General features: G+C 38.8%; 1 protein-coding gene across 1 annotated transcript in view; it reads left to right on the top strand.

Moving 5' to 3' along the window:
• Window positions 1-18,617, top strand: part of CAPN9 (calpain 9) — a 329,028-nt gene that overhangs the window by 259,822 nt on the left and 50,589 nt on the right. Inside the window, exons 18-19 of the mRNA XM_053711177.1 lie at window positions 3,822-3,938; window positions 17,980-18,038. Of these exons, the coding sequence (XP_053567152.1) occupies window positions 3,822-3,938; window positions 17,980-18,038 (176 nt within the window). The remainder of the gene's footprint in view (window positions 1-3,821; window positions 3,939-17,979; window positions 18,039-18,617) is intronic.

Genomic DNA, 18,617 nt, shown 5'->3' with positions numbered 1-18,617 from the left:
AATTTTTTTATTTTGGGGGGCTTTATTATTTTATTAGGGGGCTTAGAATAGGTGTAATTAGCTTAACAATCTTGTAATATTTTTTTTATTTTTTGTAATTTAGTGTTTGTTTTTTTTGTAATTTAGTTTAGATTATTTTATTGTATTTTAGTTTAGATATTTGTAGTTTATTTAATTTATTGATAGTGTAGGTGTATTTGTAACTTAGGTTAGGATTTATTTTACAGGTAAATTGGTAATTATTTTAGCTAGGTAGCTATTAAATAGTTATTAACTATTTAATAGCTATTGTACCTAGTTAAAATAAATACCAAGTTACCTGTAAAATAAATATAAACCCTAAAATAGCTGAAATGTAATTATTAATTACATTGTAGTTATCTTGGGGTTTATTTTATAGGTATTTAGATTTAAATAGGAATATTTCAATTAATAATATTAATATTAGATTTATTTTAATAAGAGTTTAGTTAGGGATGTTAGAGTTAGATAGGGTTATTATACTTAATATATATATAATATAATAACGATATTAACTATATTAACCCTAATATAATTAGGGTTAATATAGTTAATATATATAATATAATAACGATATTAACTATATTAACCCTAATATAATTAGGGTTAATATAGTTAATATAGCTGGCGGCGGTGTAGGGGGATTAGATTAGGGGTTAATGTTTTTAATATAGGTGGCGGCGGTGTAGGGGGATTAGATTAGGGGTTAATGTGTTTATTATAGGTGGCGGCGGTGTAGGGGGATTTAGATTAGATGCAAAAGAGCAGTTTACTTTGTGACAAAGCCCCGCCAAAAGCCCTTTTAAGGGCTGGTAAAAGAGCAGTTTTCTTTGGGGCATGCCCCGCAAAAAGCCCTTTTAAGGGCTGGCAATAGAGCAGTTTACTTTGGGGTAATGCCACGCAAAAAGCCCTTTTCAGGGCTATTTGTAGGGTTAGACTTAGGTTTAGTGGTAGGGATAGTTTAGTATTTTAGGGGTTAAATAATTTAATATAGCTGGCGGCGGTGTAGGGGGATTAGATTAGGGGTTAATTAATTTAATATAGGTGGCGGCGGGGTAGGGGGATTAGATTAGGGGTTAAATAATTTAATATAGGTGGCGGCGGGGTAGGGGGATTAAATTAGGGGTTAATAATTTTAAAATAGATGGCGGCGGGGTAGGGGCTCACTTTAGGGGGTAGGTAAGGTAGATGGCGGCGGGGTAGGGGCTCACTTTAGGGGGTAGGTAAGGTAGATGGCGGCGGTGTAAGGGGCTCGCATTAGGGGGTTATAGATTTAATATAGCTGGCGGCGGGGTCCGGGAGCGGCGGTTTAGGGGTTAATAACTTTATTAGGTGCGGCGGGGTCCGGGAGCGGCGGTTTAGGGGTTAATAACTTTTTTATTGTTAGGATAGTGAGGGGGGATAGCGGTTAGAGGGTTAGACATGTCGGGCTATGTTAGGGAGGCGTGTTAGACAGTACGGGTGATTTAATACTTTAGTCAGGTTTTGTAGGCGCCGGCAGTTTCTAAAGTGCCGTAAGTCACTGGCGACTCCAGAAATTTGTACTTACGCAGATTTCTGGACATCGCTGGTTTGTCAGACTTACGGCACTTTAGCAAATTCCGGCGCCGTATATAGGATAGCTCGAGTTGCGAGCTGAAACTGCGGGCGGCGGGGGTTCCCTCGCTTGCGCCGCAAACTATGCTGCATAACGGATCGCGCCCCATAACGGTATATATCAAGTGTTTACCACCATATTACCCTGAAGGGTTCCTTTTTCCAGAAGCACACAATCCGTATACTCATCACCATTTTCTTTTACTTACAAGCATTTATAATGTGGTAAACCAATTGCATGTAGAACAACCAGAAAAACAGACTTCCCAGGTTTACAATTAACTCCTCTGTTAAAGGAAATACCATTAAACACTGTTCCCAGTGATGGCTACCTATCATAACCTGTCTAAACCGTAGCACAAATGAAATGTGAATAGACCAGGGCTGAAACCAGAGTGTATGAAAAACTATTTTAATTATTCTAAAATATTATCTATAGGCAAGGGGTATTTCAACTTTGAATCACTGTTTTTGAGTCTGCAACAAACACTTTTTAATTAATTAAAGGGACATTAAACCCAAACTTTTTCTTTCATGCTTTAGAAAGAGCATGCAATTTTAAACAATTTTGTAATTTACTTCTATTATCTATGTTGCTTTATTCTCTTGATATCCTTTGCTGAAAAGCATATCTAGATAGGCTTAGTAGTTGCTGATTGGTGGCTGCACATAGATGCATCGTGTGATTGGCTCACCCATGTGCATTGTGTTATTTCTTCAGCAAAGGATATCTAAAGAATGAAGCAAATTAGATAATAGAAGTAAATTGGAATGTTGTTTAAAATTGTGTTCTCTGTATGAATCATGAAATAAACATTTTTTGGGTTTAATGTCCCTTTAATTCTAGTTTCTGCCCTGTTTCATTGAATGACAGCATATAAGAAAAACATTACAAAAATAAATAATTAAAAAGGTCTAAAAAAAAAAAAGCTACTAGAGACAAGCACGTCTCAAAAGAAGATTTTCTTCGCCATATGTTGAAGAATCTGCGATTGGCATTGTGTGTGGGAGGGAGTGTGATAAGTAAAAACTAAAGGGAACAGTTAAAGGCTGCAAACCAGTTGGTATAAAATACTAAAGGAGTGACCATTGTAGGAAAATACATCTATAAGAGCATGAAACTTGAAATGGTTATAGAATGTATTATGAGAGAATATATTACGAGAAAATACAAATTGTTGTTTACAAAAATATGGGCAACAGGTGATAGGTTTCCCTAATAACGGGACATAAAACTCTCCATAAAATATTTGATTATTTGTATTAAGAAATAATATTGTTTTGCCATTATAATCACACTGGTTGGATTGGACCCAGCAGCATACCTGAAGAATGACCCTGCAACATACTTCACCATTGATCAGTGCAGGAACTATATATATATATATATCTATATATATATATATATATATATATATATATATATATATATATATATATATATATATATAAACTGTCCCTAATAGGTCAAAGCAAAGGAGTTGAGATAAACAATATTCAAGAGACTTTTCAAGGGAGTGCAGAAAACAAAACAAATTTTCCTAGAAATATTTCAGCTTTAGATGCTTTAAAACAATGTGTATGCAGATCTTAAAGGGACACTGAACCCAAATTTTTTCTTTCGTGATTCAGATAGAGCATGCAATTTTAAGCAACTTTCTAATTTACTTCTGTTATCAAATGTTCTTCATTCTCTTGGTATCTTTCTTTATTTGAAATGCAAGAATGTAAGTTTAGATGCCGGCCCATTTTTGGTGAATAACCTGAGTTATTCTTGCTGATTGGTGAATAAATTCATCCACCAATAACAAAGTGCTGTCCAGAGTACTGAACCAAAAAAGAAGCTTAGATGCCTTCTTTTTCAAATAAAGATACCAAGTGAACGAAGAAAAATTGATAATAGGTGTAAATTAGAAAGTTTCTTAAAATTGCATGCTCTATCTGAATCACAAAAGAAAAAAAATTGGGTTCAGTGTCCCTTTAACATTAATGTTAATTGATTATATATAGTAAGCATTTATAAAAAAAAAATCAAAATTTGTTTGTAACGGGAACAGATGTAAATTTGAACTAATATACTAGTCTTGTACCAGGAAGAAATTTATACCCGCAATAAAATTTCATTAAAACTGTTTGTTAAGTGTAACGTAAATGTATGCAACACTGCCTTTTGTACTATTTAGTAATGTTATTCTTTATTGCAGGTTTTCAACTTAATAACATTGTATTGCAACTTGTGGTCCTGAGATATGCCGATGATAGTTATCAGATAGAGTTCGATGACTTCCTAAATTGTTTGATTCGCCTGGAAAATTCCAGCAGTAAGTTTATCTAATTTATTTCTATTTTTTTAAAGTAATATAGGACAGTCTACACCAGAATTTTTATTGTTTTGAAAGATAGATAATTCCTTTATTACCCATTCCCCAGTTTTGCATAACTAACACTGTTATATTAATACACTTTTTACCTCTGTGATTACTTTAAGCCTTTGCAGACTGCCCCCTTATTTCAGTTCTTTTGACAGACTTGTATCTTAGCCAATCAGTGCTGACTCATAAGTAACTCCATGGGCGTGAGCACAATGTTATCTATATGGTACACATGAACTAACGCCCTCTAGCTGAGAAAAACTGCCAAATGCATTGAAATAAGGGGCGGCCTTCAAGGGCTTAGAAATTAGCATATGAGAACAAAGCAAATTTGATGATAAAAGTGAAATGGAAAGTTGTTTAAAATTGCATGCCCTATCTGAATCATGAAAGTTTAATTTTGACTAGACTGTCCCTTTAATAATTGAATTAAAGGAAAATGAAACCCAAACATTTTCTTTTGTAATTCAAACCGAACATTCAGTTTTAAAAACAAGTTTCCAATTTATTTATATTGTTACATTTGCTTTGTTCCCATGTTATTCTTTTTTGAAGAGACCCTTAGGTAGGCATGTGGAGCATTACATGGCAGGAAACAGTGCTCTTGAAAATGGATAGCATTGTTGTAAAACTGCTGCCATATAGTGCTAAGGTAAGGACACATGCATGCTCCTGAGCTTACTTCCCTGTTTATCGTAAAAGATTCCAAGAAAACAAAGACAATTTGATCATGGAAATAAATTAGAAAGTTGTTTAAAACTGCATGCTGTGTCTGAATCATGAAGGACAAATTGTGGTTGTCTGTACCTTTAACAGATTCCGCAGCGCTAAGGTCTAAATCAGGGATAGGCACAGACAAAGGCTGTGGCGGACATTTTCCAAAGTACAGAGCTTAGTGAAGGACACCAAGGTACATTTGAAATGAAAAACATTATTATATAGTGCTGGGTGTTATTATACTGATGCAGATACCACTGATTCTATAACCAGCCCTCCTCTAGCTATACCCATGTGCCAGTGTCACTACTGTGTCATTATATAGTGCTGGGTGTTATTATACTGATGCAGATACCACTGATTCTATAACCAGCCCTCCTCTAGCTATACCCATGTGCCAGTGTCACTACTGTGTCATTATATAGTGCTGGGTGTTATTATACTGATGCAGATACCACTGATTCTATAACCAGCCCTCCTCTGGCTATACCCATGTGCCAGTGTCACTACTGTGTCATTATATAGCGCTGGGTGTTATTATACTGATGCAGATACCACTGATCCTATAACCAGCCCTCCTCTGGCTATATCCATGTGCCAGTGTCACTACTGTGTCATTATATAGTGCTTGGTGTTATTATACTGATGCAGATACCACTGATTCTATAACCAGCCCTCCTCTGGCTATACCCATGTGCCAGTGTCACTACTGTGTCATTATATAGCGCTGGGTGTTATTATACTGATGCAGATACCACTGATCCTATAACCAGCCCTCCTCTGGCTATATCCATGTGCCAGTGTCACTACTGTGTCATTATATAGTGCTTGGTGTTATTATACTGATGCAGATACCACTGATTCTATAACCAGCCCTTGTCTTGCTATACCCATGTGACAGTGTCACTACTGTGTCATTATATAGTGCTTGGTGTTATTATACTGATGCAGATACCACTGATCCTATAACCAGCCCTCCTCTGGCTATACCCATGAGCCAGTGTCACTACTGTGTCATTATATAGCGCTGGGTGTTATTATACTGATGCAGATACCACTGATCCTATAACCAGCCCTCCTCTGGCTATACCCATGAGCCAGTGTCACTACTGTGTCATTATATAGTGCTGGGTGTTATTATACTGATGCAGATACCACTGATCCTATAACCAGCCCTCCTCTGGCTATACCCATGTGCCAGTGTCACTATTGTGTCTTTGTATAGTGCTTGGTGTTATTATACTGATGCAGATACCACTAATCCTATAACCAGCCCTCCTCTGGCTATACCCATGTGCCAGTGTCACTACTGTGTCATTATATAGTGCTGGGTGTTATTATACTGATGCAGATACCACTGATCCTATAACCAGCCCTCCTCTGGCTATACCCATGAGCCAGTGTCACTACTGTGTCATTATATAGTGCTGGGTGTTATTATACTGATGCAGATACCACTGATCCTATAACCAGCCCTCCTCTGGCTATACCCATGTGCCAGTGTCACTACTGTGTCATTATATAGCGCTGGGTGTTATTATACTGATGCAGATACCACTGATCCTATAACCAGCCCTCCTCTGGCTATACCCATGTGCCAGTGTCACTACTGTGTCATTATATAGTGCTGGGTGTTATTATACTGATGCAGATACCACTGATACTATAACCAGCCCTCCTCTGGCTATACCCATGTGCCAGTGTCACTACTGTGTCATTATATAGCGCTGGGTGTTATTATACTGATGCAGATACCATTGATCCTATAACCAGCCCTTGTCTGGCTATACCCATGAGCCAGTGTCACTACTGTGTCATTATATAGTGCTTGGTGTTATTATACTGATGCAGATACCACTGATCCTATAACGAGCCCTCCTCTGGCTATACCCATGTGCCAGTGTCACTACTGTGTCATTATATAGTGCTTGGTGTTATTATACTGATGCAGATACCACTGATCCTATAACCAGCCCTCCTCTGGCTATAACCATGAGCCAGTGTCACTACTGTGTCATTATATAGTGCTTGGTGTTATTATACTGATGCAGATACCACTGATCCTATAACCAGCCCTCCTCTGGCTATAACCATGAGCCAGTGTCACTACTGTGTCATTATATAGTGCTTGGTGTTATTATACTGATGCAGAAACCACTGATCCTATAACCAGCCCTTGTCTTGCTATACCCATGTGCCAGTGTCACTACTGTGTCATTATATAGTGCTTGGTGTTATTATACTGATGCGGAAACCACTGATCCTATAACCAGCCCTTGTCTTGCTATACCCATGAGCCAGTGTCACTACTGTGTCATTATATAGTGCTTGGTGTTATTATACTGATGCAGATACCACTGATCCTATAACGAGCCCTCCTCTGACTATACCCATGTGCCAGTGTCACTACTGTGTCATTATATAGTGCTGGGTGTTATTATACTGATGCAGATACCACTAATCCTATAACCAGCCCTTGTCTGGCTATACCCATGAGCCAGTGTCACTACTGTGTCATTATATAGCGCTGGGTGTTATTATACTGATGCAGATACCACTGATCCTATAACCAGCCCTCCTCTGGCTATAACCATGAGCCAGTGTCACTACTGTGTCATTATATAGTGCTGGGTGTTATTATACTGATGCAAATACCACTGACCCTATAACCAGTCCTTGTCTTGCTATACCCATGAGCCAGTGTCACTACTGTGTCATTATATAGTGCTTGGTGTTATTATACTGATGCAGATACCACTGATCCTATAACGAGCCCTCCTCTGACTATACCCATGTGCCAGTGTCACTACTGTGTCATTATATAGTGCTGGGTGTTATTATACTGATGCAGATACCACTAATCCTATAACCAGCCCTTGTCTGGCTATACCCATGAGCCAGTGTCACTACTGTGTCATTATATAGCGCTGGGTGTTATTATACTGATGCAGATACCACTGATCCTATAACCAGCCCTCCTCTGGCTATAACCATGAGCCAGTGTCACTACTGTGTCATTATATAGTGCTTGGTGTTATTATACTGATGCAGAAACCACTGATCCTATAACCAGCCCTTGTCTTGCTATACCCATGTGCCAGTGTCACTACTGTGTCATTATATAGTGCTTGGTGTTATTATACTGATGCAGGTACCACTGATCCTATAACCAGCCCTTGTCTGTCTATACCCATGAGCCAGTGTCACTACTGTGTCATTATATAGTGCTTGGTGTTATTATGCTGATGCAGATACCACTGACCCTATAACCAGCCCTCCTCTGGCTATACCCATGAGCCTTTGTCACTACTGTGTCATTATATAGTGCTTGGTGTTATTATGCTGATGCAGATACCACTGATCCTATAACCAGCCCTCCTCTGGCTATACCCATGTGCCAGTGTTACTACTGTATCATTATATAGTGCTGGGTGTTATTATACTGATGCAAATACCACTGATCCTATAACCAGCCCTCCTCTGGCTATACCCATGTGCCAGTGTCACTACTGTGTCATTATATAGTACTTGGTGTTATTATACTGATACAGATACCACTGATCCTATAACCAGCCCTCCTCTGGCTATACCCATGTGCCAGTGTCACTACTGTGTCATTATATAGTGCTGGGTGTTATTATACTGATGCAGATACCACTGATCCTATAACCAGCCCTCCTCTGGCTATACCCATGTGCCAGTGTCACTACTGTGTCATTATATAGTGCTTGGTGTTATTATACTGATGCAGATACCACTGACCCTATAACGAGCCCTCCTCTGGCTATACCCATGTGCCAGTGTCACTACTGTGTCATTTACATTTTATAGCGCTCGGTGTTATTATACTGATGCAGATACCACTGATCCTATAACCAGCCCTCCTCTGGCTATATCCATGTGCCAGTGTCACTACTGTGTCATTATATAGTGCTGGGTGTTATTATACTGATGCAGATACCACTGATCCTATAACCAGCCCTCCTCAGGCTATACCCATGAGCCAGTGTCACTACTGTGTCATTATATAGTGCTGGGTGTTATTATACTGATGCAGATACCACTGACCCTATAACGAGCCCTCCTCTGGCTATATCCATGTGCCAGTGTCACTACTGTGTCATTATATAGTGCTTGGTGTTATTATACTGATGCAGATACCACTGATTCTATAACCAGCCCTCCTCTGGCTATATCCATGTGCCAGTGTCACTACTGTGTCATTATATAGTGCTTGGTGTTATTATACTGATGCAGATACCACTGATCCTATAACGAGCCCTCCTCTGACTATACCCATGTGCCAGTGTCACTACTGTGTCATTATATAGCGCTGGGTGTTATTATACTGATGCAGATACCACTGACCCTATAACCAGCCCTTGTCTGGCTACACCCATGTGCCAGTGTCACTACTGTGTCTTTGTATAGAGCTGGGTGTTATTATACAGATGCAGATACACATCCAGTATTTCACTCAGGCTTTATTTATTCCATAACTTATCACCCAATAACGCTATCAGTCTCTTGACAAGTCACTAACTTTATTCACACAACATAGTTTTTTTTATTCCTATTAATTAATCAGAAATAAAAGATGTACTAAGGTTGTGGCGGACACTGCAAGGGCTAGTCACGGACACCAGTGTCCGTGTATGGACACCTTGCCTATCCCTGGTCTAAATGTGAAGTAGTTCTGATATTTAACTACAAACCTCTTCAAAATTATATCCAGTACAAAGGGTTTGCAAATATGCATTCTTTTAATCTATAAGAAAACATTAAGAGCTAGATTACAAGTGGAGCGCTAAATTATCGAGTATCGATAGCAGCATCTTTATTTTTTAATAAAATTACTACACTAGGCAGTATTTTGGGGCTAAAGTTAGTGGGAGTGGGGTGTTAGAATTTTTTTTTTACTTTACATTGCGGTCTATGGGAACTGTGTGTTCCCAGTAAATATATATGTATATGCTTATATACATACAGTGGATATAAAATGTCTACACACCCCTGTTAAAATGGCAGGTTTCTGTGATATAAAAAAATTAATTTCAGAACTTTTTCCACCTTTAATGTGACCTATAAACTACACAACTCAATTGAAAAACAAACTGAAATCTTTAAGCTGGAGGGAAATAAACAAAAAAACTAAAATAATGTGGTTGCATATACTCATAACTGGGGATGTAGCTGTGTTCAAAATTAAGCAATCACATTCAAAAAGGAAGCCTTTTCTTACGAAGAAAAACATCCAAGCCTGGCTAAATTTAGCAAAAACGCATCTGAAGTCTCCCAAAAGCATGTGAGAAAAGGTGTTATGGTCTGATGAAACCAAGGTTGAACTTTTTGGCAATAATTCCAAAAGATATGTTTGGCGCAAAAACAACACTGCATATCACCAAAAGAACACCATACCCACAGTGAAGCATGGTGGTGGCAGCATCATGCTTTGGGGTTGTTTTTCTTCAGCTGGAACTGGGGCCTTATTCAAGGTAGACGGAATTATGAACAGTTCCAAATACCAGTCAATATTGGCACAAAACCTTCAGGCTTCTGCTAGAAAGCTGAACATGAAGAGGAACTTCATCTTTCAGCATGACAATAACCCAAAGCATACATCCAAATTAACAAAGGAATGGCTTCACCAGAAGAAGATTAAAGTTTTGGAATGGCCCAGCCAGAGCCCAGGCCTGAATCCAATCGAAAATCTGTGGGGTGATCTGAAGAGGGCTGTGCATAGGAGATGCCGTTGCAATCTGACAGATTTGGAGTGTTTTTACAAAGAAGAGTAGGCAAATCTTGCCAAGTCAAGATGTGCCAGGCTGATAGACTCATACCCAAAAAAGACTGAGTGCTGTAATAAAACCAAAAGTTGCTTCAACAAAGTATTAGTTTAAGGGTGTGCACACTTATGCAACCATATTATTTTTTATTATTATTTTTACTTCCCTTCACCTAAAAGATTTGTTTGTTTTTCAATTGAGTTGCATAGTTTATAGGTCACATTATTAAAGGTGGAAAAAGTTCTGAAATTATTTATCTTTGTCTCATTTTTATACATTACAGAAACCTGCCATTTTAATAGGGTGTGTAGACTTTTTATATCCACTGTATATATTTGTGTTAATGTGTATATACACATATTAACATATAAATATATATGTATAGAATCAAATACATATATATTTTAAATTGCTGCGCTACTTACCGCCTTCGCTGCGCTGAAGTTCTGATGCCGTCTGCTTGTAGCAGCCTATGGAAGCACACATTCGTGAGCGTAATGCTTACCAGCAATGCAAATGCGAGGTCATGTTCACATTGCTGTGAATTTGTAATACCAGTGCACATTAACATGCGCTGGTACACAGTGGAGTGCAAATATCGCTTTCATGAAAGCGATATTTAGCGCTCCACTTGTAATCTGGCCCTAAATAGTTTTGCTGAATTAGTACAATTATCATCTAAATAGATTAAATGATGAATCCGACTTTGACATAAATCTGGATTAAAATGTATTTTCTTTATCTTTGGAATAGAGTTGCCAAATCTGAACACTCTTGAGCTGTGCACAGCAAAACACTAAGTATAATAGCACATAAACACAAACTCGCCCATAGATATTCACACTCTCACACACACACTCATACTTTCACACACACTCTCTCACATAGATATTCACATTCTCACACACACACTCTCACACTCTCACACACACTCTCACACACACGCTCACACTCTCACACACACGCTCACACTCTCACACACACTCTCTCACATAGATATTCACATTCTCACACTCACACACTTTCACACATACGCTCACACTCTCACACACACACTCATACTTTCACACACACTCTCTCACATAGATATTCACATTCTCACACACACACTCTCACACTCTCACACACACTCTCACACACACGCTCACACTCTCACACACACGCTCATACTTTCACACACACTCTCTCACATAGATATTCACATTCTCACACTCACACACTTTCACACATACGCTCACACTCTCACACACAAACACGCTCATACTTTCACACACACTCTCTCACATAGATATTCACATTCTCACACACACACACTCTCTCACATAGATATTCACACTCTCACACACTCACACACACTCTCACATACATATTCACATGCTCACACTCTCTCACAGAGATATTCACACTCACACACACACTCTCACATGCTCAACTCTCTCACATAGATATTCACACACACTCTCACACACACGCTCTCACATAGATATTCAAACTCACACTCACACACACTCTCTCACATAGATATTCACACTCTTGCACGCTCACACACACTCTCTCACACACACTCTCACATGCTCAACTCTCTCACATAGATATTCACACACACTCTCACAAGCTCACACTCTCACACACTCTCTCACATAGATATTCAAACTCACACACACACACTCACACGCTCACACACACTCTCTCACACATAGATATTCACACACTCACACGCTCACAAACACTCTCTCACATAGATATTCACACTCTTGCACGCTCACACACTCTCTCACATAGATATTCACACTCTCACACACACACTCTCTCACATAGATATTTCCACTCTCACACACACACTCTCACACATAGATATTTCCACTCTCACACACACACTCTCACACGCTCACACTCTCTCACATACATATTCACACGCACACACTCTCGCACATAGATATTCACACTCACGCTCACACTCAAAGACATACACAGACACTAACACTCTCACACAAACACACTGTCAAAAAATTAAAACACTTAGGCCTAGATTTAGAGTTCGGCGGTAGCCGTCAAAACCAGCGTTAGAGGCTCCTAACGCTGGTTTTGGCCGCCCGCTGGTATTTGGAGTCAGTGATTAAAGGGTCTAACGCTCACTTTACAGCCGCGACTTTTCCATACCGCAGATCCCCCTACGCCATTTGCGTAGCCTATCTTTTCAATGGGATCTTCCTAACGCCGGTATTTAGAGTCGTTTCTGCAGTGAGCGTTAGAGCTCTAACGACAAGATTCCAGCCGCCTGAAAATAGCAGGAGTTAAGAGCTTTCTGGCTAACGCCGGTTTATAAAGCTCTTAACTACTGTACCCTAAAGTACACTAACACCCATAAACTACCTATGTACCCCTAAACCGAGGTCCCCCCACATCGCCGCCACTCGATTAAAATTTTTAACCCCTAATCTGCCGACCGCCACCTACGTTATACTTATGTACCCCTAATCTGCTGCCCCTAACACCGCCGACCCCTGTATTATATCTATTAACCCCTAACTTGCCCCCCACAACGTCGCCGCAAGCTACTTAAAATAATTAACCCCTAATCTTCCGACCGCAAATCGCCGCCACCTACGTTATCCCTATGTACCCCTAATCTGCTACCCCTAACATCGCCGACCCCTATGTTATATTTATTAACCCCTAATCTGCCCCCCACAACGTCGCCGACACCTACCTACACTTATTAACCCCTAATCTGCCGAGCGGACCTGAGCGCTACTATAATAAAGTTATTAACCCCTAATCCGCCTCACTAACCCTATCATAAATAGTATTAACCCCTAATCTGCCCTCCCTAACATCGCCGACACCTACCTTCAATTATTAACCCCTAATCTGCCGACCGGAGCTCACCGCTATTCTAATAAATGTATTAACCCCTAAAGCTAAGTCTAACCCTAACACTAACACCCCCCTAAGTTAAATATAATTTTTATCTAACGAAATAAATTAACTCTTATTAAATAAATAATTCCTATTTAAAGCTAAATACTTACCTGTAAAATACATCCTAATATAGCTACAATATAAATTATAATTATATTATAGCTATTTTAGGATTAATATTTATTTTACAGGTAACTTTGTAATTATTTTAACCAGGTACAATAGCTATTAAATAGTTAAGAACTATTTAATAGTTACCTAGTTAAAATAATAACAAATTTACCTGTAAAATAAATCCTAACCTAAGATATAATTAAACCTAACACTACCCTATCAATAAAATAATTAAATAAACTACCTACAATTACCTACAATTAACCTAACACTACACTATCAATAAATTAATTAAACACAATTGCTACAAATAAATAAAATTAAATAAACTATCTAAAGTACAAAAAATAAAAAAGAACTAAGTTACAGAAAATAATAAAATATTTACAAACATAAGAAAAATATTACAACAATTTTAAACTAATTACACCTACTCTAAGCCCCCTAATAAAATAACAAAGCCCCCCAAAATAAAAAATTCCCTACCCTATTCTAAAATACAAATATTACAAGCTCTTTTACCTTACCAGCCCTGAACAGGGCCCTTTGCGGGGCATGCCCCAAGAATTTCAGCTCTTTTGCCTGTAAAAAAAAACATACAATACCCCCCCCCCAACATTACAACCCACCACCCACATACCCCTAATCTAACCCAAACCCCCCTTAAATAAACCTAACACTACCCCCCTGATGATCTTCCTACCTTGTCTTCACCATGCCAGGTTCACCGATCCGTCCTGGCTCCAAGATCTTCATCCAACCCAAGCGGGGGCTAGACATCCACTGAAGAAGTCCAGAAGAGGGTCCAAAGTCTTCCTCCTATCCGGCAAGAAGAGGACATCCGGACCGGCAAACATCTTCTCCAAGCGGCATCTTCTATCTTCTTCCATCCGATGACGACCGGCTCCATCTTGAAGACCTCCAGCGCGGATCCATCCTCTTCTTCCGACGACTAGACGACGAATGACGGTTCCTTTAAGGGACGTCATCCAAGATGGCGTCCCTCGAATTCCGATTGGCTGATAGGATTCTATCAGCCAATCGGAATTAAGGTAGGAATTTTCTGATTGGCTGATGGAATCAGCCAATCAGAATATAGTTCAATCCGATTGGCTGATCCAATCAGCCAATCAGATTGAGCTCGCATTCTATTGGCTGTTCCGATCAGCCAATAGAATGCGAGCTCAATCTGATTGGCTGATTGGATCAGCCAATCGGATTGAACTATATTCTGATTGGCTGATTCCATCAGCCAATCAGAAAATTCCTACCTTAATTCCGATTGGCTGATAGAATCCTATCAGCCAATCGGAATTCGAGGGACGCCATCTTGGATGACGTCCCTTAAAGGAACCGTCATTCGTCGTCTAGTCGTCGGAAGAAGAGGATGGATCCGCGCTGGAGGTCTTCAAGATGGAGCCGGTCGTCATCGGATGGAAGAAGATAGAAGATGCCGCTTGGAGAAGATGTTTGCCGGTCCGGATGTCCTCTTCTTGCCGGATAGGAGGAAGACTTTGGACCCTCTTCTGGACTTCTTCAGTGGATGTCTAGCCCCCGCTTGGGTTGGATGAAGATCTTGGAGCCAGGACGGATCGGTGAACCTGGCATGGTGAAGACAAGGTAGGAAGATCATCAGGGGGGTAGTGTTAGGTTTATTTAAGGGGGGTTTGGGTTAGATTAGGGGTATGTGGGTGGTGGGTTGTAATGTTGGGGGGGGGTATTGTATGTTTTTTTTTACAGGCAAAAGAGCTGAAATTCTTGGGGCATGCCCCGCAAAGGGCCCTGTTCAGGGCTGGTAAGGTAAAAGAGCTTGTAATATTTGTATTTTAGAATAGGGTAGGGAATTTTTTATTTTGGGGGGCTTTGTTATTTTATTAGGGGGCTTAGAGTAGGTGTAATTAGTTTAAAATTGTTGTAATATTTTTCTTATGTTTGTAAATATTTTATTATTTTCTGTAACTTAGTTCTTTTTTATTTTTTGTACTTTAGATAGTTTATTTAATTTTATTTATTTGTAGCAATTGTGTTTAATTAATTTATTGATAGTGTAGTGTTAGGTTAATTGTAGGTAATTGTAGGTAGTTTATTTAATTATTTTATTGATAGGGTAGTGTTAGGTTTAATTATATCTTAGGTTAGGATTTATTTTACAGGTAAATTTGTTATTATTTTAACTAGGTAACTATTAAATAGTTCTTAACTATTTAATAGCTATTGTACCTGGTTAAAATAAATACAAAGTTACCTGTAAAATAAATATTAATCCTAAAATAGCTATAATATAATTATAATTTATATTGTAGCTATATTAGGATTTATTTTACAGGTAAGTATTTAGCTTTAAATAGGAATCATTTATTTAATAAGAGTTAATTTATTTCGTTAGATAAAAATTATATTTAACTTAGGGGGGTGTTAGTGTTAGGGTTAGACTTAGCTTTAGGGGTTAATACATTTATTAGAATAGCGGTGAGCTCCGGTCGGCAGATTAGGGGTTAATAATTGAAGGTAGGTGTCGGCGATGTTAGGGAGGGCAGATTAGGGGTTAATACTATTTATGATAGGGTTAGTGAGGCGGATTAGGGGTTAATAACTTTATTATAGTAGCGCTCAGGTCCGCTCGGCAGATTAGGGGTTAATAAGTGTAGGCAGGTGTCGGCGACGTTGTGGGGGGCAGATTAGGGGTTAATAAATATAACATAGGGGTCGGCGATGTTAGGGCAGCAGATTAGGGGTACATAGGGATAACGTAGGTGGCGGCGGTTTACGGAGCGGCAGATTAGGGGTTAAAAGTGTAATGCAGGGGTCAGCGATAGCGGGGGCGGCAGATTAGGAGTTAATAAGTGTAAGGTTAGGGGTGTTTAGACTCGGGGTACATGTTAGGGTGTTAGGTGCAGACTTAGGAGGTGTTTCCCCATAGGAAACAATGGGGCTGCGTTAGGAGCTGAACGCTGCTTTTTTGCAGGTGTTAGGTTTTTTTTCAGCTCAAACAGCCCCATTGTTTCCTATGGGGGAATCGTGCACGAGCACGTTTTTGATGCCGGCCGCGTCCGTAAGCAACTCTGGTATCGAGAGTTGCATTTGCGGTAAAAATGCTCTACGCTCCTTTTTTGGAGCCTAACGCAGCATTTGTTTGAACTCTCGATACCAGAGTTAAATTTATGGTGCGGCCAGAAAAAAACCCGCGGAGCGTTAACAGCCCTTTTACCGCCGAACTCTAAATCTAGGCCTAACTCTCTCACACACTTAAATATGCTCACTCTTTCACAGAAAGGCACTAACAAACGCAAAAACACTTTACACATAGACACACTCCCATACATAGACATACACACGCAAGAGAGAAATAACTGTAGGCAACCCTACTTTGGAATTAGAATTGACACAGCAGCTAGGTTTTGTGACTATACAATCCCAGCATGCTTTGAAAAAAACAGAAGAGTGAAAATAAACACACTGTTGAACTTTACATATACGCCTCTGGATAATCTCCAGAACTCACTGAAAACCACATGAAGCAGAAAAGCTTGTAATTTTTATGTTTTTCTCTTTTGTGGAGAAAAAGTGGCCTTTCCTTTTTGGAGGAATATACGCCTACAAATTCCCAGAGGCATATTGTCACAAATGATTATGTATGAAAAGCTTTACTTTTTTATTCTTTTCATTTATGTGAATCATACATTTAAAACATACAGTAATGTCAGCATGTATAAAGAAATCCCACGACAAATGATAAATGCTTGCATATAACAGTCTAACTTCAGAGAGGTTAAAACTGCACAATTAAATTCACCTTAAAAGGGACACTAAGCCCAAATATTTTCTTTCATGATTCAAGTAGAGAATATAATTTTAAACAACATTCCAATTTACTTCTATTATCTAATTTGCTTCATTCTTTGGCTATCCTTGATTGAAGAAATAGCAATGCACATGGGGGAGCCAATCACACAAGGCATCTATGTGCAGCAACCAATCAGCAGCTCCTGAGCCTATCTAGATATGCTTTTCAGCAAAGTATGTCAAGAGAATTAAGCAAATGAGATAATAGAAGTAAATTTCAAAGTTGTTTAAAATGGCATACTCTTTTTAAATCACAAAAGAAAATATTTGGGTTTCATATCCCTTTAAGAGCAGCAATGCACTACTTGGAGCTAGATAACCACATGTGGTGAGCCAAAAGCAAGAGGCATATGTGTGGAGCCACCATCTAGCTCCCAGTAGTGCATTGCTGCTGCTGAGGCTACCTATGTATGCTGTTCAACAAAGGAAACCAAGAGAATGAAGCAAATTTAATGACAGCAGCCGATTGAAAAGTCTATTAAAATTGCATTCTGTATCTGAACTATGAAACTTTATTTTGATTTCCATGTCCCTTTCAGCAAGGTGGAATTTGTAAACTTGAAATATATTAAACATTATAAATAGTATTTTCTTTTCCTTTTTTTTAGGGGTGTTTCAAACACTTAAAAGAGATGCTTCTGACAAAATCGTCCTAAATCAGGCTGAGGTAATACTAAATGCAACTGGGGAAGTATTTCATGAGTTTTTAGTTATTGTATATGTATTGAAGACATGACATTCAATGGCAAACAAGCACAGTAATGTTAGCATTTAAAGGTCGGTAAATACCTTGTAAGTACAAGACGTTTCTGTAGTGTTATTATAGGGTCTATATGAGCCAAATCTAAACGTTTTAAAACAGATTAACATAGTAACATAGTAGATAAGGTTGAAAAAAGACTGAAGTCCATCGAGTTCAACCTATACAAATCTAAAATACTTACAAAAAGCTCCAGTTAAGCTTAAATAACCCCATTAAAATGTGACCCATTTAATACTAGGAATCATATCCATGAATTTTGTTTATATACAGACATTTATCCAGACTATTTTTAAATGTATCTATGGTATTGGCATTCACTACCTCCTTTGATAATGAGTTCCACAATTTTATTGCTCTTACAGTGAAAAAACGTTTCCGTTGCAGGAGATTAAATCTCCTTTCCTCCAACCTTAAATTATGACCTCTTGTCAGAAACAATTTTCTTGGAATAAACAGAGCTTCTGCCATCTCTGTATATGGGCC

Source organism: Bombina bombina, chromosome 4 (genome assembly GCF_027579735.1).
Source record: "Bombina bombina isolate aBomBom1 chromosome 4, aBomBom1.pri, whole genome shotgun sequence".
Lineage (NCBI taxonomy): Eukaryota > Metazoa > Chordata > Amphibia > Anura > Bombinatoridae > Bombina > Bombina bombina.
The sequence above is the reverse complement of the archived record's forward strand: the minus strand, read 5'-3'. Positions and strand labels throughout refer to the sequence as shown.